Raw genomic sequence first — 27,228 nt, 5'->3', positions numbered from 1 at the left:
TGAATAAATTCATCTTCCATTTCTTTATCAAAAATTTCTCTGAAACAAGAAGGGACAGGAGGCAAGATCAAATTAGAACACCGATGGACATAATAGATTAATACTATTAAATTTAAGTAAAACAACTACTCGTAAGAATGGAAGAGAAAAGGAACTAATCATCGTTAAATCAAAATACATATAATAAAAAATTTAGATTATTGAAAAAATACACACTTTTAGATTTAATTTAATTTCTAAATATAACATGAAAAAAAATCGACTATCATCATAGAAAAAAAGCTATCCTAAACCTATATCTCTTTAATATATTTTAGAACAAAAGCAACCAAAAAAAAAATATATACATGCTAAACATAACGGATCGCAAGAAGTCATGAACTATGGCAGCAGCTTCCTAAGTTTGGCGGATCCAAACCCTTTGTAAGCATTCCTTTTTGTACAATAACGAAAACATATATTCAAGGAGTGCCTGGCAGGAAGCCAGGAATTATAGCAGCAATTTGTCCAGGAATTATAGCAGCAGCTTATCGAATTTTCAACGCATCACACATGAAGTGATCTAACCACTTCATGTAAGCTTAAATTATCACTTCATTCAAGCTTCAAATAATAAATTAAGATACAAGCACTTAAGTACAAATATTCACATGTTACACAGAATTACAGATAACTAATGTAAATGGTCATACATTTCCTTGACTAGAAGGCAGCAGCTGATCTCATCTAGCTACAACTATCGCCGAAAACAGAACATCTCTACTCGAGCATCCTAGCAATAGAAGCCCCAGCATTAAACATCAGCTCACACCAACGCCTCCCATGGCGGCTACAACTGGCCTATGCGATCCTGTTGGCAAATGCAAAGCAGACAAATTCACGTCAACAGGCATCATAAATTTGAGAATAGATGGTGCACAAGCAAAATGATTAATATGGTCCTCTACATGCCCTAATGCAGGTGTAGAACTCAACAATAAAACAGCTTCCCGTACACTGAATCTTAAAAGTGCCTACTACTGCGATCTTGCATTACATCAAACTTGAGTAATAACAATACACAATTTTACCTGAAGCATTTGCATGAGTTTTGGATTTTGCTCCAAAAGTTGGCAGAGCTTCTCACGATCACTAAGTAGACTCTGCGACAAGTAAAAGCTAGGACTATCAGTCACCTTGGCATTGAGTTCTCCCCAATGTAGCTTCAAAAATTAATATCTAAATAAACCTGAATGGCTTCTGGAGATGAAAAAATTTGGTTTAAGTTGATCCCTGAATCTTTCTGCTGTTGAGAAAAACCATCAGCTTGCAGACCCTGGTTCTGAAGTTGTGATTGTTCACCAACTTGCCTCAGTGATTGCACAGATTCATGCTGACTCTGAGGGTAACACTGTAGTTGAGGAACATGAAGTTGGTTCGGAAACTGCAATGGAACTTGTGACAGGATAGCACTCTGTGCATATGACAGAGGCTGATCTTGGTGTGGTAGTTGGATAGTGGCAAGTTGTTGTAGTGTCTGAGAAGGATGTGGCTGCTGCGGCGGTGGTGGTGGTGGTGGAGGCGGCCGTGGTTGTATTGAGGAGACAGAAGGCTGAGGATTAGAAATATTTTGTGGAAGGCCAGATGAAAGTTCAACTTGTTGAAGAGACGTGCCAAAAAATGAGGAAGGCATTGAAGGCCTGGCCATTAGAAATTGTGATGCAAATGATGGTAACAAATTTGATGCAAGCGTGCTGCCAGATGGAGAGTTCATGCCTAAAGTTGAATCGCTAATAACAGAAGCAGGTGGAGGAGGCTGGACAACAGTACTGCCTTGGTTATACAGCATTGCAGGAGAGCAAGAGCTCATCGCAGCGTGTTGAGTAACCATAGCTGAATAAGGTGGATGGGGTGGCATCGGCCGAGCAGATAAACCAGAGCCGAAGTTCTCCATAGGGAGCCTATTTACTGAATAAGTGTTCCATAAGAACTTGGCCTCTGCATCATTTGATGATGAACCACCAGCGCCCGCAAGCATATATTGAGTTTGAGCCTGCAAATTGAAGTTCATATTAAACTGTTCCCTTCAAAAAAGGATATTAAACTGCAACAAATCATAATAGAAGCAGAGACAGCATAGCTAAAGCTTGAAATACCTATTTTCAATTACCTGAAGCCCCGTGAAAGCACTAGGCGTACTAGCGTCAAAAGATTGTGCAGGATAACCAGAGGGATTAGGTGTTGGTCGATCTCTAGCAATATAAGAGGATGACTGCCTTGAATCAGGATTTTGTGTAGGCACGGATGAAATTGGAGGTGGCATTGGTGGCAGAGGTGGATGGTTATTGGAGAGTCTATACTCATGTCCATGGGATCCACATGACAGAGAACTCTCAGAAAACTTACGTGGACTTCTCTTCTCATATCTACTAGGAGGTAATTGTTGATGAGCTGCTTGTGCAGAACGTGTGTTATGAACTGGTGGTGATCTTTCTGATCCAGTAATAGGAGAAATATATTTAGACTCGTTGGCATCATGGAAAGAATTCTTCTCTGGGCTAGAAACAGAATATTTTCGTTCCAAAGGAACATTAGCTTCTGAAAGCATCGCTGTCTGAGAAGATATGTCAATGCCAGGACTTCCATCATTCTTTGCAAGTGGTATGCCCCTCTGCGAAAAAAGAATTATTTCATTCTCCTGATTTTCTGTCTCCTCAACAATGGGACCTGGAGAATTTTCCCCAACAATGACAGGTGGCGACTGGAGACTATCATCTGGTTGAGGGAAAGGAAGTTTATCATCTGAACCTGATTCCTCGTCAAAGATAATATCAATTTCTTGATCATCATTAAGATCAGCCTTGGGTTGACAAGGGTTCTCTGGCTTAGCACGGAGATTGTCATCTAAACTTGTTGCCTGACTTTTTCCTTGAGGTGCATCCCCAGATGGGGCTGGCACAGGATTTTGACGTTCCCTCTGCCTTGCCATAAATTCATCTACATGGATGGATGGAGGCCTTCCGCTAAGCATCCCACGTGGAGTAGAATTCACAATATTCGATGCACTACTAGCACCATCCATGTTTCTCTCTCTTGCAACATAGTCATCTACATGCATCGAAGGTGGTCTACTTGTGTTCGGTTTCCGCTGACGGAAAGTGTCTCTACGTGTATGTCCTGTAGAAGCATTGGTTGTATTTAAACCTCGCGAGAAATGTACACTTGGTTCAGGTGCTTGGTTGTCCCTTACGCGCCTACTTGCGCTATCGCCCAATGCCAATCTTCTTCTAGCAGATTGGCCAGGCATGAGTTGTCTATCAAAAGAAGAATCAGGCAACTCCCACACCAGCCTCTTTGCAAATTCACCCCCTTGGCAGTCAACAGGCTCTTCTGAATCAACAATAACCTTCCAAGCATTGGAAAAGAAAAGGCCAGATCCATCATTTACAGACACACCAGCTAGGGTTGGCATTAGATGAGCTGTCATAACAACAGAGCGAGCGACTTCGGACGGGGAGTCAGTGCCTTCTTCAAGAACCATCTGAACTAAATCTCTGGATAGCCCAGAATTCTCAAGAATCGAAAATAGTAATGTGATTGAACTCTGTACCTGTTAATTAAGGTCAACATAAGAAACAGGACAGTAAAGCAAAATCTTCAAGATAATGATATAGTGGTATACCTTGTGTAAAAGAGGTATTCCAACAGAAGTCGTTAAATTCTCAAAGCCATGGCATGTCTTCTCTTCAAATGTCTTCATGAATAATGTAATCTCATTCAGACTCTCACCAGATGATTCCATGGCACCACTAGAATCAAAAGGGAGCCCAAATAGATACCTCAATATAGTCAAGCTCTCAAGACTAAAAACAACAGAAAGATGATCAGTATTTGTATGTTTACTTAGACCTGTCAATTAATGCATCTTGTTACAGATATTGATCTTTCTAAAAATACATCTGCACACTTATCAGATTTGAACATTCAGGTTTACATGCCATAATGTACAAATATGAATAAAACCAAGTGCCAGTCGATAAGATTTACATTTTTTTATGAAACCTAACTATAAAAAGAATAACAAATTTGCGAGCCAAACAAATAAACTTTTTTTCCTGAGACTCTTGCCAATGCACCCACAAACCAACCTATTTACTCCCAACAAGCATAGGAATCAGCTAAACGCCCAAGCATGTCAAAAATTAAATGTGAATTGACCAAACTCGTGTTTATAGACATTAAAATAGGCAATAATACAATAGTTTCTTTTTTAATTAATTTTTACCTCTCCTGCGCACACACCACAGGCAATTGAGTGAATCTCTGAGCACCTTTCCAGTGAAACTTTGCAAATGCCAAATCAATAAGAACAAAGGAGAGCGCCAAAATGCTCACTAATTTACCATGAAATAGATGAACAATTGTAGGTCTAACACATTTGTTGAGTTTCAGGATCCAAAGTGCATACAGGACTGAGGCATGGGATAGGATGGACCCCAGAAAGAGCAAACAAACTAAGCTTTGACATCACGAGTGTGCACCAAGAGAACTACCGCATACGGTTAACATCTCATAAGCATGAACTGAGATAATACTCCATTAACAGAGAAACAAATGTATGCGCGATTATATAATGCAACCCTACTACAATTTGCTTTACCACAACCAATCACATAAACCCAATTCAAAATTCCTCCCTAACAAATCTTACATAAACATACTTAAAAACTGTTTCATTCAGTACAGAAATGTGGCAACAGCACTACCAGCTGCAACGGAATCAAGTAACAGATATGTAAGAGGACAAGCGAGTACATGATGGTTATGTAAGAGGCACAGATCTTTATCTTGCACTCAAGCATCTTGCTGCCAACAGCCCAATACAGCGTACATGGTGGGCATGCTTCGTGAGCAGCAAATATTGTACCAATAATGAGTACAGGAATCAAGAAGAGAAAAAAAAATGGAAGAAAAAAATCAAGCAAATGTAATAGAAAAGGTGAAAAGGAAACAGAGCCAACATGGCCTTGATCATACATGCAAAGCACAGCTGCATGATTTCCAGAAAATCATAATTGTGCGCTGTTATGTGCGTGAACAGTAACAGCGGTGCTGTAGCACGAGAGTAGTTTGTTAGTCAAGTTGATTTATTAGGCACGTATCCTATCTAGAATTTGTTAGTCAAGTTGTTAGAGCTAGACCTATATAAGGCACATGGCTACCACCCTTTGTAATCAAACAAAGAAGAATTAATCTAGTCTCCTCTAATATTTTGTCTCCTCAATCTATGGTATAATCTTTCTCCTAGCAGCCAACGCCACCTGGCTATCCTCCCAGCGGGTGTTTATCCTAACATGCCTGAATGATCCTTTTAGCTATAGTTTTCTTATTACTGGGATTAGTTTCCTGATAAGAAGACCATCCACATGATTTGGCTGGAAATCACTCTGCCTCCCCATGCATGACCCACGGCCATGCCACAACCGCACAAGGCTTGTCACATCAAAATTTCTGTAGAAGTTAGCATACGTTGACAACCACAGCACATAGAAACAGACAACAAAAGGCGAGTGCTAAATAAAATGCCACACCTGATCTCAATGGGCATTCACTACAAACATGTAATTCCATATAATACTTATAAACATTAGTTCTGTACATTAGATGTTATTGAGATATTGAAAAGCAAAACGAGGGAGTGATGCTTACTTTTCACCATGCTGACTGAGGGCAATAGCGCCTAGTGTCAAGGAATAAATTGTTTCTACCAAATAATCTGTTGGATTATTAGAACCAACATATTTTACGAGCTTCTTCAAGCACTTCAACAAAGAGGAAAAGCAACCCCAATTATCCACAGTTGATGAGTCATGGTATGTGACACTCTCATTTTGTTCATGAACATAGTTGTTGGAAGTTTGGATTTGTGAAAATATCAAAGTTACTGCACTTCTACAGGTATACGAAGCAGCCAATTCCTTGAATGCCAGCGAACATGCTAACATTTCCCGTCCAACAGGCAAAACCTGTGATATTATTTTGTAGCATGATAAGGACTATTATGAAGCACATATATATATAAATAAATAATGAAACAGTAGCTATAGGAAGATTATTACGGTTTGAAGTGTCAACTTTAGTGAGCATATCAGGTGAAAACGAGCTAACTACTGGAAATGGTGCAAATTCATTAAAAATTACATACAAAAGTTCTCAAAAGGGCTCAAGACATCTCAGCTATAGGTGAGGGTTACATCCATGTAGAATTTCAGGAAACAATTGAAACCCATTTTGCAGGCAGATCTACTGCTGTGCACTGTTTACACTATTACACCTACTATTTATCTTTTTGTATCTTGCAAAAGGGATTGAACCTTTTTTAAATTTTTGCGTGAGTGTAATTATACCCTCATCTATAGCTGAGTTTCTTTTATAATTTTATAAAGTACTACATACGAATTTTGTTATTATTTTGCGTAACTTATCTTTTTTTTTCACCTGATATGTCCCCTACAACATTAAGAACAATGTGCATCACAGTAAAAGTATTAAATTTCTAACAAAATTTATTAAAACTCTGGCCTCTTTCATCCAAGCATATATTATTCAGAGTAGACACAAGTTCTTCCACTAAAGTGCATGATATGATTGGGTTAATCAATAGTGCTAAGCTTGGGAATCAAATAAAGAAGTATTTATCAAGGGTGACTCAATACGCATCAAAACCCATGTTTCCACAACACAACATCAAAGCAAAAAGAAATGTACCTGACAGAACATCAAGAGGTGATGCATGATAGAAGAGCACTCATGAAGAGCATTCTCATTCAGGGACCTATGTTGAATGTAGAATAATTAGTTTCAATATGTAAATGGATAAACGCTTTTAAACTAAATAATGTCATGGTTGTGTGTTTACTCTTCAGTAATAGCCTTCTCATTGTTAGATGGGTCGGTACTAAAGATGGATGCAAGAGATCTAAATAAAGGAATCCTCCATTTGAGCATAAGGTCATTCGTGGAGGGTGCTCTTTCAAAAGTCATCTTATCATCCAAAAAAGACGCACTGCTACAATTCTGTAATAACTTCCTAAGAATCCTTGTGACTCCCATCTTCCAAAGCAATGCCTGAATTAAGAGAAATGAGCAAGGAGCAAGAGAGAAACAACTTCCAAAAACCCTCAACAACAGAGAACCTCACCTTGCCACTTGGATGTTCAGATAATTTCAAAATAAACTGAAGCAGCTGATGCACCTGAAAACAATGGATAAACATAAAGAAACTTCAGATCAGCGATGCTGACTGCTGAATGCTATAAATGATAAGAGGACTGAATTTGGGGAAACAAAAAAGGGCTCCTTCAAACAACTATGATGCCGAGAGAAAAACTGAGTGTTACATGGTTCTTTGTTACAGCAAGTTGGCAACTGGCATGCAAACAGAACAGTTCAGAAGTTTGACCCTCGAATAAATTGCAGCAATCAGTCAAAGACGATTTTAGGCACAACTAGAAATATGCTATGCAGTACAAACTGAATCTTCTCGGACAGTGCAGACAGGTTCTCGCTAGATTCAACTAGAAATTTCCTATATAGTACAAAAACTGAATCTTCACAGATAATGCAGGCAGAAGGTTCCTGCCAGAATCTAGCAAGTTTTCAGGAATCAATCCACCACCCATTTGTATGGCCAGCATCATGGTCTTTTAGGGGCTATTTCAGTGGAACTGTTTATTTAATATGTTTACAGGATTGACCCCTGGTTCCAGGAACCTGAACACTAACCAGTTTCAGGTTGAACTCAGAAGACTCTAGTTTGTCATGCGAATGCCGAATGGAAGCTTTAAATGTGTTGATACACAACAAAAAACTGCTGGTGTCAGCACACAGAAAAGCTCTTACATTTGACTTGCTAAAACGGTCATAAATGTCTTTTTAAAAACTGGTAAAACAAGGGATGGCAATTCCCATGGAAACTGCCCAGTTACCTTCAGGACTTTCAACAGTAATGCATGTATCCAAATGGAACTAATAACTATATTATGCAACCATAATCACTGCACATTGTCATACCTTAAAGATCTCTCTCTCTGACAGGGAAGATTCATCAACTTTATCATTTAACCATATAAAAATCGGGCGAAGAAGAACAACCGCACACTCAATCTTTTCAGAGGCGACACGAACAATGAAAATACGAAGCAAGTCTTGCATCACCATCAAGGCCTACAAGATACGCATGATCTGCTAAAGTGAAAATATCATTTGCTTCGGAGTGACAAGTAAAGGAAATAAATAAAGCCAGTACATACCGAAGTAGCAAAATTTTCAATGACACGAGCAAGTCTATCAAGTTGTGGCATCAACCTCACAAGTAATATGGCTACATGTTCAGGATGCAGGTACCAGTTCACCTCTTTTTCCACTTGAGGACCTAGAACTGTTCCAGTGCTCAAAGATCTAATAGCACTCAATGAAGGAAGTTCAACTTTCCACAGCCATATGCCTTCATCAGGGAAAAGATCACCCTTACAGTATAGACAACGTATTAGAATAAGATGAGAGAAAACTGTATAAATATGATGCCAATACTACTCTTCACTGAAAGGGGGGATTTATAGTCATCTTAATGATGCATTTGGTTCGAGGAACCACCTCATCCTAGGAAAGGTTGGCCCATCATGCAATCATCCACAATTTAGGTGGATGCTTACAAGGGATGATGTGCTGATGGAAACCGTTCCGCCACAAACCAAACAACTATCCTTAAGGTCCTAGTTAGGATTGGATGGTCCGTTAATCGTCCCATCCTCAAAGAAACATACCATAGGAGTTCAGAGGTATAAATGTAGCCAAAATGCTTACCAGAAGACAAATCAGACTAAAAGCATCCTTTGGACCTAATGGTACTGATGTATTAGTAGCCTCAACATTCTCAAGAAGGCGATGAAAGAGACCAGGCGCCCAATTATACAGTGGCCAGCAAGCAACTGCTGACGTAATAAGATGGCAAACAACACCAAAACTGACAGCAAAAGAAGGAAACATGAAGGACAAATCTGCAGCACATGCTGCTAGCCTTGGGCTGAAACAGTAAATAGCAAACATGTGTTAGAAAGAGGGAGAGACCAAGAGAGCAAAGGGGGGAGAGCAGGGGTATAAAAAAGAATACGATGCACAACCTAACTTCTCGATGTAGCAGCAGAAGAGCACTAAGAAGCTTTTTGTTGCGATATTGTTCTTTTGTTTCCTGCGAAGAAAAATAAATCCAGGACCACAAATATGAGCAGCTTGATACAATTACTGTGCTCATACACAAAAGATAATATACCCACATTGATGATGTCATAAAGAATAGGACAGTGAGGCTTACACGTAATATATGAAGGAGATTTATCAGCAAGACAAGTGAAGGAATCATGAGATCAACAAGAGCCTGTTCATGAGTTCGGTCTAGAAGTAATTCTGTGGTAGAACTCAGTTCAGCCCCTTCATCAACAAGGTAATCTGAAAAGAATAATTGTAAAGTTTAAATACAAAAATAGCATATGAATAAATGTACTTCATGAACAGAATAGTCTAAAGATATACCAATATCACAGATTTCATATCATGGTAGAAAAATATAAAGCATGAAATACTCACCATAACTATTGGATAAGCGCTCAAGCATAGACTTGCAGTTCATCAGGACTACATATATAACAGTAATTGCACCTTCCTCGAAAAGGGATGAAGCCACAGCCTTCATAAACAGCAAAAATTTAGGCATGCCATTGCAAACTAGAAGTCATGAATAATCGTGTTTTCTATGAGGATGAATTTCATACCTTATCATCAGAAATAAATGCCAAAATGCGGAAAGCTGTTGTTAATTGGACCACAGAAGTGCTGCACAACGCAACTCCATCAAAGTACTTATCTGCAACAAGCTTACCAAGAAGATTATCAATGACCTGACCATCTGAACTACTATTTGAATCTGCAACTACATTCTCAACATCCATCGAGTCTGACACGAGCACATTTCCAGAAGAAAGATGAGCATCTCCACCAGAAGCTAGAATAGCGGAATAACGAAGAAGCCCACGAGCACCATTTCTCTGATAAACAACACCAGCATCAATCCATTCAAGCAACCTTGTTGGTGCATCTTTCCTATTTGAACCAGGAGAAGATGAATGCAGAGCCTTGTGCAGATCAACAGCAAATCCAATCCATGATTTAAGTGATGAAGCAGTTGAATCTGCAACCAAAACTTCAAGAATTTCTGCAGCCGAATGGAAGATCGCAAGACCCAAAGGCGACCCTCCTGAGATCATAGTCAGAAAAGGATGTAAGCTCACACATAATATACAAAATCTGAGAAATGAAAGAACCAGAAGAACATAATGACTATCCGTACCATTCTTAGTCATGACTGAATCAAGATCCTTGTATGAAGAGAGAGAGCTCAACAGAACTGATATTGCCTACAACAGGAATATTTACATCACTCATCAACTCAAATAAGTTGCATAACAGAAAGATAGATGTAGACAGACAACACGTACCTCCGGAAAGTATCCAAGAACTAATAATGCTTGCCGACCAGAATCAGACCTGTATCACAAATACTTATTCTGTAAAGCGCAAATCATTGTGTTGAGAATTTAACTAGGTACCTTAAAGTTTAGATAGTGTCTTAAATTTCAGATAATGTTTAAGTGTTAGTTATTAAGATATAAAGGTTAGAGATATTTGACTAGAACAATGAGAGGAAACCATTTCAAATCACTGACTGAGCAAATATCCAGAACATATTAGTGAATTCTACGATTTTTGAGAATGGAACAGATAATTTGCCAAAAAAATCATTTCAGATCTGAGCACTGTGTACTGAAAATTGAAAAATAATCTCAAAATTTGCCACCTCGCATCATTCTTTTACACAACTATCATATTCCAAGCAAATTTACCCACCAAAGATTGACTTCAATACTGACCTTGAAATGGCACAAAGTTCCCAAAGAACCCACAAAAGTTCATCAGAATTTGGAGGAACTGAAAGTACCCTATTGGCAGCACTTCCCTACAGAGCAAAGCAGTTCAATCATCATTAGAAACATAAAAGTACATAATTCAAGTCTGATCAGTTATTTACATGTAAATTATGTTTCTACAGCGACAGGCAATGATATAATATAAATACAAGTAGATGTAACAGCGTTCATAGTGCGGATGAAATGACTCATGGCATGATGCAGTGAATTATTTCACGAAAATGTGTGAAACCAAAAAAAAAAAAAACAGTGCACAGGCCCTGGGCATCTAGGCCCCACCCAGGGCCTCATCAACACTGAGGAGCGATGGTAGTGGCAATGCGCAGATACAGTGCACAGGAGGCGGGTGCACAGGGAAGGAGAGGGAGCAGGAGAAGGGGAATATTAGAGATAACTTCTTCCTCACCCTTTATTTCATAATGAAGTCCTCTTTAGAAAGAGGAATCTCCTAACAGTAACTACTAAAGTTAGAATCCAAACTCTTTAATCTAAACTGTTTGATACTATCAGTTCTCTTAAAATTAATTTAATGGCAGCACAAATGCCCAGTTGCCAGCCCTAGCCAGCAGTAGGGCATGCCACATATGAGACCTTTTCTTTCCAAATTTGCATCCTAGTGGTCAATCTATTCAGATTATCAAGTATGTATGTCAAAAAGATCTTAAAACAATACAAACTGAGTAAGTGTCATGAAATGATCCTGCACAAACCACTTTAAGATGTAACTCCGTGATCATTCCAACTTCTTGTGGGCGGCAGAAGAACCCTTTTGATAAAAGAACAAAAGCCTGTCTAAGAGTTATGCATTCTGTTTTATTCATGTTTTCAGCATCTTGAAGAGAAAGAACTATAAGCTCAGTTGCTTCAGGTTGACTGAGCAAGAAAGATAACCCTGGGAACAGAAAAGAATAAGTCAAGTTGTAATTTCAGGAAAATCGAGATTAAGATAATTCCAGTTTAAGAAAAGGAAAATCCAATCAAACCTGAACGACAAAACAGGAGGGAGAGTATAATTGATTCAATCGATGATGCTATCCCCATCAAAATTTCAGCAGCAGGACCACTTACTAAATGCAATATAGGTGATGACAACAAGGCTGCTGACAGAGGAAAAAAACTTCTATCCTGCTTGCAAAGAATATAGAAGTAAAGAAGTCACATTTCAAAACATAGATTTAGCTGTAAAGCTTCTAAAACAAGTGAATTTATCTGTGTGAAGACTGATAACCAACAAATTGTAGAAAAAGAAATAACAGGTAGAACTAAATCAACAGGAATATTTTGAGATTAAGCGTTAAAAGTGTATATATAATTAGTCGATGTAATATCCTCACGTTATAAGGGGTTTCCTGCATATTGCCCACATGTACATGTATCTATACTAGCCTATGGCATCCATGGAATACAAATTGTTATTCCTAACATGGTATTAGAGCTAGATTTTCTTTTGAGACGTAGCAACTCGTCCCAACCTTTAGCCCACCCACCGACTCTCTCTCCCCGTCGGCTTCTTCGCTAGCTGGATCCGACTCTCTACCGGCCCGATCTGCTCCGCCCCCATCCTCCATGGGTTGTGTCGCGACCTGTTGCCGCCCTCCCATGGTTGTGCCGCCTCTGTGGGCCATTGTCCGCCCAATTCGCGCCATCCACCCGCTTCGCGAAACCATGTCCTTTGTCATCGCACAGGACTGTGCGGAATTCGCGCATTTGCTGCCCACCACTGCTTTGCCGCTGGCTCGTCGGGCGCCGATTTGCCGCCGCCGTCGTCGCTCGGCCGAAGCCACAGGAGCTACTACAAAGTTCAGCACCACACAATTCGGCCACACAAAAAAACATGTGTTATGTCTTCTTCATCGAGCACCGCTTCAGTTCCTAATTGCTCGGTGATTTTTTATAGTGTCAACTACCGTAATTTTACGCATTATATGTGTATTCACATGTATAGGCTTCATCTTTGGGATGTTCTCTCTAGCGACATTCCTTGTCTGCCTTCCCTTGTTCTTCCGACGGAGCTTGTGAAGCCCTTGGCCAACAAAGCAACTACTGAAGCCATCACCATTGCCTATGATAAGGTTGTCTCCGTCTACCAGGATGCATTGGAGCTGTACCAAGGTCAGTTGTCTGATTATGCACAATGAATGGTGGATGATGCTCGTGCAACGTCCATTCTGGTTGCTAGTGTCGAGCCTTGGTTCTCCTCTAAGATTTTTGAGTTTTCTATAGCTTTCTAGATGTGGACTCATCTTCGTTAAAACTATGAGCCTTCTGGGGATGCTCTCTACCTATCTGTTATTCGCCAGGAGCAGTCTCTTCAGTAGGGTGATGCCACTTTTGACGTATTCTACGCTCAGATGTCGGCAGTATGGTGTCTGGTAGGCTCTCTTTGCACCGCTGGCTGTCACTCAGGTTAATGTTGCTTGGACCTTCGTGCTGAAAGGGATTTTCGTCGCCTCTACAAGTTCCTAACTCGTCTTCGTCCAAAGTTTGAGCAGCATCGTGCTCAGCTGCTTGCACGTCATCCTCGTGTTACGCTTGTGGAAGCCCTTACGAATATATGTTCGCAGGAGACTCATCTACATGGCTCTAGATTGCTGCCACTTCCCTCAGTGCAAGTTGCTCATCCACCTGATGCACCTATGTCTGTGTCTACACCGCCGCCTGTTCCTTGTGCCACTCCCCTAGTGGTGGTGGCCACCCTCGCTGCACTTACTGCAGCAAGGAGGGCCATGTCGAGGTGAACTACTACTGGAAGAAGCATCTTCAACAACCCTCTAGTGCTTCTACCTCGACCACCTATTCGACTTACACTCATCAGGAGACTATGACACTGCTTCGACGCCTGGTTGCTACGTCTGCCTCCTCGACGACAAGTTACGCTGGCTCTGCTACTCCATCTTCTGGCACTAAGAGACCACCTTCTGTATAGTCAAGACCTCACTTTGGACTCTTGACTCAGGACATCTTTTCATATGACTTCTGATTCTTCTAGTCTTTCTTCGCTTCATTCTCTTGTTTTTCCTCTTCATGTCGTTACTATTGATGGTACTTCTCTTTCAGTTGTTGGTTAGAGCACCCTCTGCTCTTCTTCCTTTTGATCTTGTTCATTCTGATGTTTGGGGTCTGGCTCCCTTCGTTTCGAATGGGGGTCACAGCTACTATATTATCTTTATAGATAATTTTTCTCGCCACACTTGGACTTACTTTATGTCTTCTTGTAGCAAGGTATTATCTATTTATAAGTACTTTGCCACTATGATTCACACTTAGTTTGACACTCCCATTCACGTTTTTTGAGCTGGTTCTACTGGTGAATTTTTTTCTGGACCATACTTTTCTTGCTGAACAAGGCACGTTGTCCCAATTCTCTTGTCTTGGCGCTCATTCTCATAATGGCATTATTGAACGCAAGCATCGCCATCTTCTTGAGACAGCTCACGCGGTTATGATTGTCTCTTCTATCCTACCTCATTTTGGGGCTAAGGCAATCTCCACTGCCACTTACTTGGTCAACATTTAGCCTTCTTCTGCTATCAAAGGTGGAATTCCTTTTGAGCGTCTATGTGGGCGTATTCCTGACTACTCTTGTCTTCGCTTTTTTTGTTGTGTTTATTACGTTCTTCCCGCCCCTCGTGAGTATACCAAACTGAATGCTCAATCTATTGAGTGTCTTTCTAGGCTACAATGCTGAGTAAAAGGGTTATCAATGTTGGGATCATGTCGCTCGCCGGATGCCAATTTCTCAGGATGATACTTTTCATGAGTCTCGTCCCTTCTATCTTGGTACCCCCTCTTCCACTTCTTCCGCTTCATTGTTTGAATCACTATCTTTTCTCACTTTTTCTGCCACACCATCAATGTTTCATCTTCTTTTCCTCAACAACTGGTGGTGCCCTCTCCTATTGCGCCTTCTTTGGTGCCTCCCTCTCCCTTTGCCCTCACCTCACCGGATCCTCCTCCTAGCATTGTTGCGTCTTTTCCTTTCCACTACACTCGTCATTCACATGCTCTCACATCCTGTTGTACCACCTTCTAGTGAAGGTTTCCTTCTGGAGATTCAACTCCTCTATCTTTTTCTCGTTAAAAGTGCTAACATAGTTGTCGAATGAGCAAATTGGCACTGTTATGCCGTGTAACCTTGTTGGTAATGGATAATACTTCAGTAAAATATTGGAGAATATTTACTCACTTAGGTAAAATATTGCTTCAATAATCAATAGTTCTTGACAAGAGATCATCAGTTAATATAATATATGTATGTGTGTGTGTGTACGGCGAGGCTATTCTGCGCCTATACGTAGTTGCTATTCGCACTGCGCACATCCCAGTTACAACCTGTGAATTACAACTTGTTAGGTAGACCAGTTACAACTTCACGTCTATAAATGCATAATTGCAACACGAGAAGCTAACACTGTGAATTACAACTTGTTAGGTAGACCAGTTACAACTTCACGTACATAAATGCATAATTGCAACACGAGAAACTAACATTGTGAGTTACAACTTGTGAGGTGTGCGCAGACATAAACTACAGTGAGCATACCTGCAGAATATACATACAGAATATACATACATACATACATACATATATAAAGAAAATAACTAAAGTGAAGTGCTTTTCCAGAGCCAATGCAATGCCAAACTATCTAAGCAAACAATTGTTTCACTCTAATCAGCAATCAAAGTGAACAATGATTCAGGGTCTTCAATGCTATAGATGGCAGATAAAATATTTCTCATCTTGTGCTTTTAAGCAGTTAAGATCAATTTTCTTTATCCAGTTTGCCCAATTTGGTCCTCCCAGAAATAATGTATTCCCCTGCATCATTGCGAGCTTACAGTATTAACTAAAATTTGGCAGCACAAGTGCAAAACTTGTATGCTTGCTCCTATAGTTGGGACTCTCATTAGGATAGCTGGCAAATGTTTACCTATTTTTAATGATACGAATAATATGACTATCAACTCCATATATATTTAAGTCAGAATGTGGATGATGAGTCAAAACCATTCTGATTGGAAAATGTGAAATCCTAGCGAGGACCAGTAATCCGGGTTAACAGAAAAGCCTAGATGAGATGAGTACAGCAGAATATAGTACAGGCTTGGTGAAATTGTAACAACCAAATAGGCTAGCGCCATAAGAAAGAGGTGCAGAGGTTAGTTAACAGAACTAGCAAGGTTTGTATTCTAATTCCTAGAAACGGACATGATATGTTGAAGAGCACACAGCGTTAATAGCCCGTCAAAACAGCGGTAAGATGAGGGGGGATGCCCAACCCTTGGTTCTTGGCCCCTTACCGAACCATGCACATAACATACTCAACTTCAAATCAACTATGTTGTGTAGGACAAAGCTATATGGAGGAATCATAAAAGTAAACATCTAACCAGAGAAGTTATTGCAGATTGACCAGAAGCATTAAACCAACTCTGATCAAGATTAACAGCATAAATAGGTAAACATATGTGTAGAAAAACAACAATGCATATTAACAGTATTACCTGGATAAGAGATAACAAGTATGGATCAGTATCAAACTGCAAGAAACTGTATTTAGAAGAAGTTATAAGGCCAATCGTTGATTTGTAAGACAGTAAGCCTTCCAAATGTCCAGACTTAGATACTCTTCTAGCAGAAGCTACTGGTGAGGGATCTTCAATAGGGCCACAAAAATTTATCAATTTCTGCATCAGCATTTGTCAGCATAAAGTCAATAATAGTCCACTTCACTTGTAAGGAAACACAATGTACACACAACTGTAAGGAATATTTGCCCATATAAGGACAAATTCAGAAACTTACCAACATTTCAGCAAGTTCAACACTAGCAGAAATAATAAATGGAACTCCAGTAGAAAGTTCATCGGCAGGAAGATTAGAAACCACCTTAACCACTGCAGACTGTAAAACAACCAAAAGTTTTGTATTATCTATAATACACTGAGATTGAATATACAAGGTCAGGGGGCATTCAAACCTCATATTTAGATAGTATCTCATAAAAACGCAAGCGTTGTAGAACGTATGTAGCAAGAGAGGCAATATCATGCCTTTCCTTTTCTAGTAGAAGCTTCAACAAAGAGCAATAGCCATCGCTGCTGCCAACAGGTATACTGCTGTGATCACGTCGCGGCCACCATCCCAAGAAAGCTTCACATCCAAAACCATGCCGTGTAGCATGCTCAACAATACCTAGGACAAGCAATGTGGTAGCTGCAGATTTTGGGGTCTTCCAACATAGCAGATTAATGATTTGCTCCATCCCACCAGCGCCAACAAAATAAAAGCAACTCTCCTTTGAGGAGCACAGTAGGAGAACCAAACTCAAAGACAACAACAACCATTTATTCTGAAATAGAATTGGCGTAAGATAAAGATATGTTGAAATTCATTAAACAGGCATATAGATTCTCAAGTAACATAACAAAATACCTGGGAAGGGCATTGTAGATCAAGTAAGCAAACGTTCTTGTAATATGGAAAACATCTGTTAAACAACTCAACTAGGATCTTGGTTGTGGGCAACTCTTCATCTACTCTAATGGCAAAGCCATTATCATTGAAAAGATTACTGTTAGCAACAGCATGGACATTTTTCCAAATTTCAGAAAGCTCGTTGCCAGCTTCAGTAAGAATTTTGTTAATTGCCTGAGGATCAAGATCACTCCTGGCAAAGGCATTGTCCAAGTCTTGATTCCATGTATGTAGGATGTGATTTGTACTTGCAGTCACATATTTAGAAATAGCTAAGATAACTGCACTTCTTAGGTTAGGAATAAGATTTTCCACATCAGACATTTGGTACATTTTAAGAGTTAAATATAGAACTCTCTTCACTTCAATCGAGAGGTCCAACTCGGTGCCTTGAAAACTCAATGGTTTCAGTGCAGATAATGACTCCTCGAATGTCAATTTGGATAAATGTAGTGCTGGTGGGAGGTCTTCAAGCTTTCCCTCCGATGGAGAGCTAACAACATTCGCAAGAGAATGGTCCAGACCTAGTTCTATGTTGAATTGACCAAGATCTTCGGCGGTATTACCATAAATTACAAGAGTGAGGCTGCGATAAGTTCCGCGCAACACTAAATGATTTGTCACAATAGCCTGCAAATTAAGAAAAAAAGAGAAATTTATACAAAGCAAAAGAACAATCCATGCTCCAACATATCAGGAATGGTAAGAATGGGACAAGCAGATGTGACAAATACTTGATTTGCATTACCAGCAGGAAATCTAAAACAAGACAGTCTAAATTGAGTAAAGTGCGCCATAAGTCATTAAACATGCTTGACTGTACTTCCAATGTCCCTTAACTTGTAAATTGCCGATGTCCAAACCCTAACTTATGTGACTGGAGAGCCCAATAAGCTAGAAAAGTTTTTTTCTGAAGACCAGTGATTTTATATGACAATGCTGTCATAAGGCAACTTAGGTTGAGCCAAGGTGTAACATTATATGAATACCAATTAGGTAGCACTGACTGCTACTGACTCGCCTTACAATTTTAGGGTTGCTTGGATATTTAGATTACAAAAACTGTTTTATGTCAAATCAAGTTTAAGGACCAACCATTAAATTTTCTTTGCTTATATTAAGATCATTGTTCTTAAGGTGGTAAGGAGAAGCGTGGCAACTGGCGACCCACACCGTTCCCAACGCCTAGGCACTTATGGGGCTGAGGCGAGGCGACACCATACTAACATAAGAAACAGCAAAACAGCAGCAGGGAGGAGGAAAGGAAAAGAGAAAAGGAGAAAAGACAAAGAAGAAAAAAAGGGGCACCCCGCATCGTATCTAGCTCTAGGTCTTACACGAGCCAGTTCGCTCCCCGTCTCTCTCAATGCAGCACCCTCACTTCCTCCCTCTCTGCTGCGGCACCAGCCCGCCACTCCTGCCTGTTGCTCCCCTGCCATCACTGTGCTGCACCCTCAGATCAAGCACTGCCGTCGCCCCCTTCAAGATCCACTACCGTGTTCTGCACCGGCCACCAGCACCGGAGCCGGCAGGAATTGGGAGGTGGCGGCTGCTTGGCCTTGCTGCCCCATTCCCCTCCCGTTCTTCCTCTCTTCCCCCTCTCTCCCTCCTCTCTCAATAATTATGGAAAAGAGTCAACGACTCCCAGGTCTCCCGCAGCGCCTTGTCACCTTGGCGACCACTTAGAAACCCTGATTAGGATAAAAATCAGGATACTGAAATGTTGTTTTCAAACACAAATAATGAGCTTTATGAAAAACCATTGTCACATGTTTTTTCACCAGAAAAAAGGAACAATCTACTTTATACCAAACAAGGCTTTTACTAAATAGGATATTAGCTAACAACATCAAATCAGCACTCATTGAAACAGTTTATATAGAATCTTTAAAATCCTTCATCTAAATGCACATGTAGGGGCATAACTTTGCAGCTCTCAGTTCAAGGACCCAAATGTCACACTCAGCAAAGTTCAGGGTCTTGCTGTCATTTAGTGCAGTTTACTGACCTCAGAAACGATTACCCACCGACCTGTTCTTCATACACAAATAATTATCTTTAAAACTAGATAATACAGTTAAAACTTCCCTGTGATCATCAAACCACAAAGATTCATATCATGAGCCACGTGAATAAAACAGTGAGCTGATAATACCATCCTCAGCTGAAGACGCACCGTGGCACATGCATATGCATGCGCAAATCAATTCACAAAAAAGCTTCTTCGGTGAAGGATGATGTTTTTTTAAGAAGTAATAACAGAATAGGATTGAGCTACAGTAACATCTTGATTCAGGACAGGAGTAGGATTTGTTGCACTAAAATGTGAAAATTGTGATTTAACATGAAATCTTGTTATGGCTCTTGGGCCAAGGCACTGTGCCAAGGAAGGACCAGTGCGAACTGTGGTATTAAAAAAAGCCGCAGTATTGAAGCAATGGCTGCGGCCAAGATTAGGAAGGCTTCATATTCTAAACAAGAATGTCTACTTCCCTAAATGACAAATTAGTTTCTTAGGATAAGGATTAGATGTCTACTTCCCTAAATAAGAGACCTCACCTCTTGGAAGTTAAGCAAGGTTCTAAATAGCCAGATATAGCTCTTTTTTCCCCCAAACTCAAAAGTGACAGTTCAATTGTCCCTATACTAGCTACAAGCACAATAGCTCCAAATAGCTCCTGACTGTTAAGTATATATGGTAACATATTATCCTGGTATGATAACATACTATTCTGGCCCATATTAGCGTATGAGGACCGACTCTATATATTGAGATCTACTCTATTGTACGTGTGCTTCTCTCCCACAATTCCAGTCTAACGTAACATGGAATCAGAGCCATGGTTTAGGCTTAGGGTTAACCTAATTTAATCCACCCATGATCTTCTGTTTTTTTACACCGTTGCCGTCCGTTACCGTCACCATCATCGTACTTCTCTATAGCGCCCGCCCGTCACAATTTCATCCACCGTCGTTGCAATCGCGCACACTGCCACGGTCGCGCGCGAGCCCGTCGCTGCAATCACGCCCGCTGTCGTGGTCGCATGCGAGTGCATCTCCGTTGCGCCCTCTCGTCGAATCCGGCCCGACGCGGATTCGATTTCCGCTGCCGCCGGTGCCCAACATGGACTCGATTTCAGTCGCTGTCCGACGCGGATTCGTTTTCCACTAGTCTTCTTCCGCCGCCGTCCATCGTAGTCTGGCCTCACCACCCGACACAGAATCGTTTTCCGCTACCGCCTGACGCAGATTTGATTTCCGTCGTTGTTCTTCTGCCGCCGTCCGTCGTCGCTCAGCCTTCCGTCCATTGAGTGCCTCCTATGGACGCATCTCCATCGTGGTTCTTCATCGCCATCCGTCTGCCCGTCCCACTAGGGAGCCGCTGTCGCCTTTTGTCTTCACTGGGCGACATCTGTTGGCTATTCTTGGCGACGTGTGTTGGCTGCTAGTGGTGGTGGTGGTGTTCAACCTCTCTCATCTGTTGCTGCTCTGCTGAGGGAGGTATTCATCTGTTGACGCCACTGTCTCATCTACGGATGCTGGTACTGTTCATCTGACATTATTGTATTGTTATGTTTATTTGTTGTTATTGTGCTGCTTCTGTTGCTATTTGCTTCCAATATGTCACAACCAAGTGCAATTGCCATCCCTATTAAGCTTGATGGTCATAATTATCGAGAGTGGGCCTTTTCTGTGAAAACTTTGTTGAGAGGTTATGCTCTGGCGTCCCACTTGACTGATGTTCCACCTGTTGATAAGTTGACAGATGAATCTGGTGTTGCTGAAGTCAAAAATTGGAAGAATGATGATGGTAGGGTTATGAGCGCTATTGTCACTAGTATGGAGTCTTTGATCATGAGTCTTGAGCATCACAAAACAGCTAAGGAGATATGGGATTATTTGCAGCAAAGATATGTTCAAAATAGTGGTGCCCTCTTGCATACTCTCATGACAAGACTTCATGGCCTTTAGCAGAATGATCTTTCCATAGATCAGTACTACACTACATTTGATCGCTTGATGGGACCGTTGCTCTCCATGGTCACTCAGTGTATTGGAGGGTGTTTAGGCTACTATGATCAGAGGAATAAGCTCATTGAGAAGTTCCTTATGTATCAGTTCTGCCATGGCCTACGATCAGATTTTGAGTCTATACGTATGCAGCTACTCAACAACCCCACTACTCCATCCATTGTCGATGTATTGTCTGCTTTGATTGCTGAAGAGACTCGTCTTCATTCGCTCATGTCTGCTCCAGTACCAGTATCTAGTGTCCTTGCTGCTTCTTAGAAGACCAGCACAGCTAGAGGCAATTCCTCAAAGGGTATTCCTTATGATCATTGCAAGAAGATTGGTCATCGTTCAGAGAATTGCTTCTCTCGTCATCCAGAGAAGTGGGCTGAGTTCCGTGCCCGCTATGCTGCTCGAGCTCGTAATACAGCTCGTTCCCAAGGTTCTGTATCTGTTGCTGCTGCTCATAACAGTGATTCTCAGTCTTGGGTTCTGGATTCAAGAGCTTCATTCGTCACATATGATAAGTCTCAACTAGTTGCTTGCAAGCCGGTTACTATTCAGATCTAAGGTAACACTAACCAGTCGGCCAAGGGCAAGAGCCCTACCCTCAGCCCTCGGACCCTTACCCAACCAAGGTCTACAACAATCCTTAGCAAGCTAAACATTTGAACATTTGTAGAGCATTAGAAAAATGCAAGCACGATATATAGAGAAAAAGAACAAAGAAAGAATAAGCATCAGATAAGAGAACAGGACACTATAAACTAGGAACCATATATCATACCTCAACTTCTAGCACATTGGATGAAGAGTGTGAATATAAGAATGGCTGGCAAAGACGCCTAAATCGAGACTCCCCATCACAGTGAACAAAGACTTCCAAAGCAAATGAAGGTGGAGATGTAGCACTGTACATAACAACATTAACATAGATCAGGGAACATGGCTCATTAACATAACCAAAAACAGCAGAAGATTGTTAACACATAATAAAATGTGAGTGTATACTCCTTGCACGGTTGGCCAACCAGTACAATTATATTACAACTTCTGAACTGAAGTAAACTGGTATCTTAGTCTTAACAAACAGAAGTATCAATTGTTACCAGCAAGCTCTCTGAGCTAGCAATCAAAACTTTAAAAAAAATAAGTGTTTTGAGGATATTGCCTCAGGCTCAATAAACTGAACATATTATCTGATATGGCTGCCATTCTACAGCAAATAAATAAAAGGAGCACTCTCACCAAGCACCTAAATAGTTGGCAATGAGTGCCAATAAAGCTTCAATGATAAAATAGACAGATAAAGGCCATGCCCAACTTGTACCTAACATATTTACCCTGTGCTGTGCAGAGTCATACGTATCCAAATCCAATCACTAATACATCGAAATGTTCAAACTTCAAATATCACCACACATTACAGAAGTGTTGCCTATTTTTCAACAAACTACAGCAGACAAATAAGTTCAACAGGGCAGACTTCTGCAGCGTACAGATTCTATCACAAGTAACCTTTACATTGAGGAAATTTTTATGTTGATTATAAAAGGATGATAAATACAAGAGTGGCATAAGTGCAAAAATAAATTCAGAATAAATGTTCCTTACCCAACAAGGGTTATGTTTGGTGTGGAAGGAGAGGCATTCTGCTCAAGAAACTCGCAAGCCGTGATCACAACAGGTTCCGAAAATAGCACCTGTATGATGCAACATAACAATGTGCCCTAAATGATATGAAATAAAAATATGAAGGTAAAAGAATACCCCTCCTTAGATCCTTCTACCTAAACTAATTACTTGTAATTCTTAACATCCCAATATTAGAGGAAAACGTCCCAAGGTGAACACTTTGGATGTTTGAATACCAACTGGGCTGGATTACTATTCCTTAACACCACCAAACGGGATTCTTGGCTTAAAGGAAAATGTCCCAAAGTGAGATTTTAAGATAATATCAAGGGCATTGGAAGGGACAAAAAACAGTTGGCAAAGTTTTGAGGGTCTCATTTGCTTTGCATCAAATCCATGTACGGTATGTTAACTATGTTTCGAGACCTTATCCTCACCTTCCTGCCTAATTTTGTGCAAGTCTCCTGCGTCAATCGAACCATGGAACAGGACAAACCGTCGAAACAAACTATTCGAACGTCTACAAGCCAAGGAGTAGCAAGATTGGCCAGAGATTGCAGAGCAGACTACCAAAAAAGAGGGGATAGGGTTGGGAATCGCACCTCGTCGACGTACTCGTCCAGCTGGGAATGTAGGATTGTCTGCGCGAACAGCACGACCGGCTCCGGGCGGCCCATCGCCGAAGGCCGGTTATTCCCCAACCTGGCGTCGCCGTTCGCCTCGTCTGCACGTGACAAAGCAGGCAGGGGACTAAAACCCTAGCGTTCGCCGAAGCGTGCGAGCGGAAGAGAAAGGGAACGGGAAGCGCCCGCGGGTGGAGTCCGTGGCGCAGTTAGCCCCGGAGGGGTACAGCTCCAGTTCAGTCCTCGCCAGCGTCCTCGTCGGCAGCGGCGGCGGCCGGAAGTAGAGGAGGGTCTGGTTTAGGGGCCGAGGGGCGTGGGAATGAGGGATGCTGCTTCTCTTTTCTTTTCTTTCCGTTTCAATCTGAGACCGGCCACTGGGGCAGTTAAGGGGCTTCTGGTTTTCGGGCCGGCGGTGCACTTTGGACCTGTGCGGGCCGGTTCGTGCAATCCCCACGGAGCCAGTAATCCCGTGGACCCAGCTAACCGAATTTGGGACTGCAGATCAGGGTACGGTTGTTTTAGCCGAGATTTAAAAATTAGCTTATATATTATAGATTTTAAAAAATTAGATTATAAAAACTAAAAGTCTAAAAGCTAAGAATTGTTTGCATCCTAAATTTTTAGAGTTGGTTGGATGTTTACTTTGTTACGTAATGTTTGTACTACTTCTAGTTATTCTGAATGTATATTTATGTATACTAGTTAATCGTCTGTACGTTGCAACGCTAACTAAAAATTTCAAGAGATAACATGTGTCGTCATCGATTTTATATTGCAGTACCAAGTGTCACTCAGCTTCTCATAGTCATAGCCCTATACAATTCAAATAAAAAGCGAAGAGAAAAGAATACCTCGGAAGGCAAAAGCTAACTCACCAAGTTTCAGAAACAATACGTTGAGGGCGTACCACATGCGTAAATAGGCAAACTTGTTCATCAAGACGTGCAACCAAAGCAAGCAACTCGGCTTTAAAAACTTTAATAGTTGATCTAGTAACAGTTGTTATAGGCATACAAATCACTTAAAAATGTTCAATCTCGATATATAGATAAATGTTAGAAAAGGAAATATCCTAACTGTTCTCGATTTGACAAGGAGAAAAAAATGCAAATTAGGCATAAAATACTACATGCTAAATTCTCTGCAAACATATAACACTTATTAACATAATTTCCTGATTGACACAAAATTTTCAAAAAAAATCAGATATGCAAAAGTAGAACCATATATTGAACTTAGGTAGTCAATTAAAACAGACATGGCTATTCAAGAACCTCACCAACCAAGCAAAACAGTATCCTCTTCCTGCCCAGAAGCAGCACCTCTCTCCCATGAAGATGTAGGTCGCAGCATCTCCAGGGAAGCAGCGATTCGATCCTTGCATGTGTCAACCTGCCCATAAATTATATCACTATTACACAACATGCTCAAATTGTCTAAAATGTTGTAGTTGAGATTATAGTTTGTAATATATTGGGGCCAAAAAAGAAAATAGGGGCATGGCATCTTCAAGGGCAACAGGTATACCATTTTCTTCTAATTCTAGATGAATGAGAATATTTTTCACGACCGAAATTGGACCTTAGACATCATACAATCTAATCTTATGGCTGAATGTCATAAGCTCAAATAGGGAGCCCGGAACCAGAGGGGTTGTTGCACGATGAACATTAAAGTGAGCAACAATCAAATTCAATTCATTCACAATGTTCAAGTTCATCAAGTTCAAAATATTCAAGACTCTAACCTTTTAGGGCCGCCAGAAGTGCACTCTTGATAAGTTACAAGAACTCTTCGGAACCTGAAGACACTCAAATGAAACAATAATCAATTCCCAGATGACTCCTATAGCACCTAGCACAATCTCATAGACTATTTGTGGAACCAAATAAAAAATTGATCCATGTGTTATAAGCACTGAGTCTCATACCCACAAATCTCGGCACATAAAGCAACCTTTTTAAAAAAAAATCTTTTAAATGGAAATGGAACTGCCAATTAAACTATATCATTGTTTTTGTTCTAGTTACTCTGAAACTGTACTCTCATTATTTGCATATAGTTGGCTTCTTTGGTAAGTTTCAATCATCACAATTCATGGGCAAAAGTAACTTAGTACCAATGCAAAGGGAGGAAAGCACGCATAGAATTCCATGATCTAAATGCAATGAGCAACAAGACTGCACTTATATGTGAGATCCACAGCGGTCACATACACGGGCCGTGCCTACACGCCGTCTCCTCCACCCTCCGCATCATCCACTCAATGATTTTAACCCACATGCTAAAATTCTTCCCAAATAACATAGGGAGGCAGCTGCAAGCAGTATTTTTTAACTAAATATTTGCATGTAGTATTACCTGGAATCTCGAGATCGACGAAGGATGAGTTGAGCTCAGGACACTCATCAGGACGCTGGAACCGACGTGTGGTGGCATCATCGAATCTGTTGAGCGTGCTGCAGAACACGCAGGCCCAGCCCCAGCACTCTATATCGCAGTGGCTATTCAAGTAGGCCCAGCAGTGCTCACGGCGCGGGACGTGGTCGCCGCCGACGCCAATGGTTGCGGGCTGGCCGCGCTCGTCTCTAGAGCCTCACTGGACGGCGCATGCCTCTAGAGCCTCTAGTGTAGACGGGAAGCAGGAGACTGTCACGTGCACCACCATGGCTGTGACCTAGGCTCCGATTAGGCTCATTCAGCGTTGTGGGGATGACGGGGTGAACGAGGAGCAGCACAGCACAAAGGGGCATCAGGGGGTAGGGAGGCGGCGGTGGAACCGTCGGTGCAGCAAGGAGGAAGCAACGTGGCAGTGGAGGCAACAGATTGGGCCAAGTGGATGCTGAAGGGGGGCGGATCCGGTGATGGCACCAGATATGGGCGTGGTTTGGGATGGGAACAAGGAGTGCGTTGATGGGCATGGAGGAAGAACAACGATGGAGTGGAGGAAGAATGGTGGGGACGCGCGAAATTTGACTGGAGACAGTGGGATTCAGTCGATGGAACATCATGCAACCTCCCCCTGGGCTCCTCTTTGCTCGGCGGAGGCAGATCCATGCTTAGCAGTGCAAATTTGGGTGGCGGCGCGTCGGACTTCCTCTGTGGCAGGCAGCTTTGTCGTTGTGCTCTGTGTGTGGCTGAGGGAGAGTGAGGAGGGATAAAGAGCACAAGATGGGGGTGGAGGATAAGGAGCCCTGCCTCACAGGTGCTCGACGAGATGCCATTGGATCAGGGAGGGAGCAAGCGGGGAGGAGGTGGCGTTGCTTGGGGAGGGGATGCGGTGGTAGCGACAGTAGTAGTAGGCGGGGGTGGAGATCGGGAAGAAGGTCCGGAGAGGGGGAACGAGAGGGGAGGGCGAGGTGGAGAGAGGAGGAATGGGAGGGGAGCGAGCGCGACATGCAGAGATGGGAGCGGAGGGACCACATATTAGAGCTCGGGGAGGGGGTGGCAGGACGTCCTG

The 27,228-nt window shown here is 41.5% G+C and overlaps 1 protein-coding gene and 1 pseudogene across 1 annotated transcript; both read right to left on the bottom strand.

Annotated features, from left to right (window-relative positions):
• Window positions 1-576: 576 nt before the first annotated feature.
• On the bottom strand, window positions 577-24,120 carry LOC133912775 (protein virilizer homolog). The gene is made up of 28 exons (XM_062355684.1): window positions 23,748-24,120; window positions 23,125-23,213; window positions 22,298-22,421; window positions 17,458-18,129; window positions 17,003-17,374; window positions 16,828-16,926; window positions 16,527-16,709; window positions 12,005-12,146; window positions 11,732-11,913; window positions 10,965-11,050; window positions 10,533-10,581; window positions 10,385-10,451; window positions 9,810-10,291; window positions 9,625-9,724; window positions 9,353-9,486; window positions 9,162-9,229; window positions 8,845-9,064; window positions 8,292-8,507; window positions 8,053-8,205; window positions 7,181-7,234; window positions 6,899-7,107; window positions 6,748-6,814; window positions 5,689-6,005; window positions 3,662-3,842; window positions 2,150-3,589; window positions 1,229-2,032; window positions 1,071-1,142; window positions 577-850 (listed from the first exon to the last, which is right to left on the bottom strand). The coding sequence occupies exons 1-28, from the start codon at window positions 23,820-23,822 to the stop codon at window positions 830-832; spliced, it is 6,678 nt and encodes a 2,225-aa protein (XP_062211668.1). The 5' UTR covers window positions 23,823-24,120; the 3' UTR covers window positions 577-829.
• LOC133910641 (protein transport protein SEC23 D-like) lies at window positions 23,896-26,436 on the bottom strand (annotated as a pseudogene).
• Between the last annotated feature and the right edge of the window lie 792 nt (window positions 26,437-27,228).

This window comes from Phragmites australis, chromosome 3 (assembly GCF_958298935.1).
Source record: "Phragmites australis chromosome 3, lpPhrAust1.1, whole genome shotgun sequence".
Classification (NCBI taxonomy): Eukaryota; Viridiplantae; Streptophyta; class Magnoliopsida; order Poales; family Poaceae; genus Phragmites; species Phragmites australis.
This window is presented reverse-complemented; position numbering and strand designations above follow the sequence as displayed.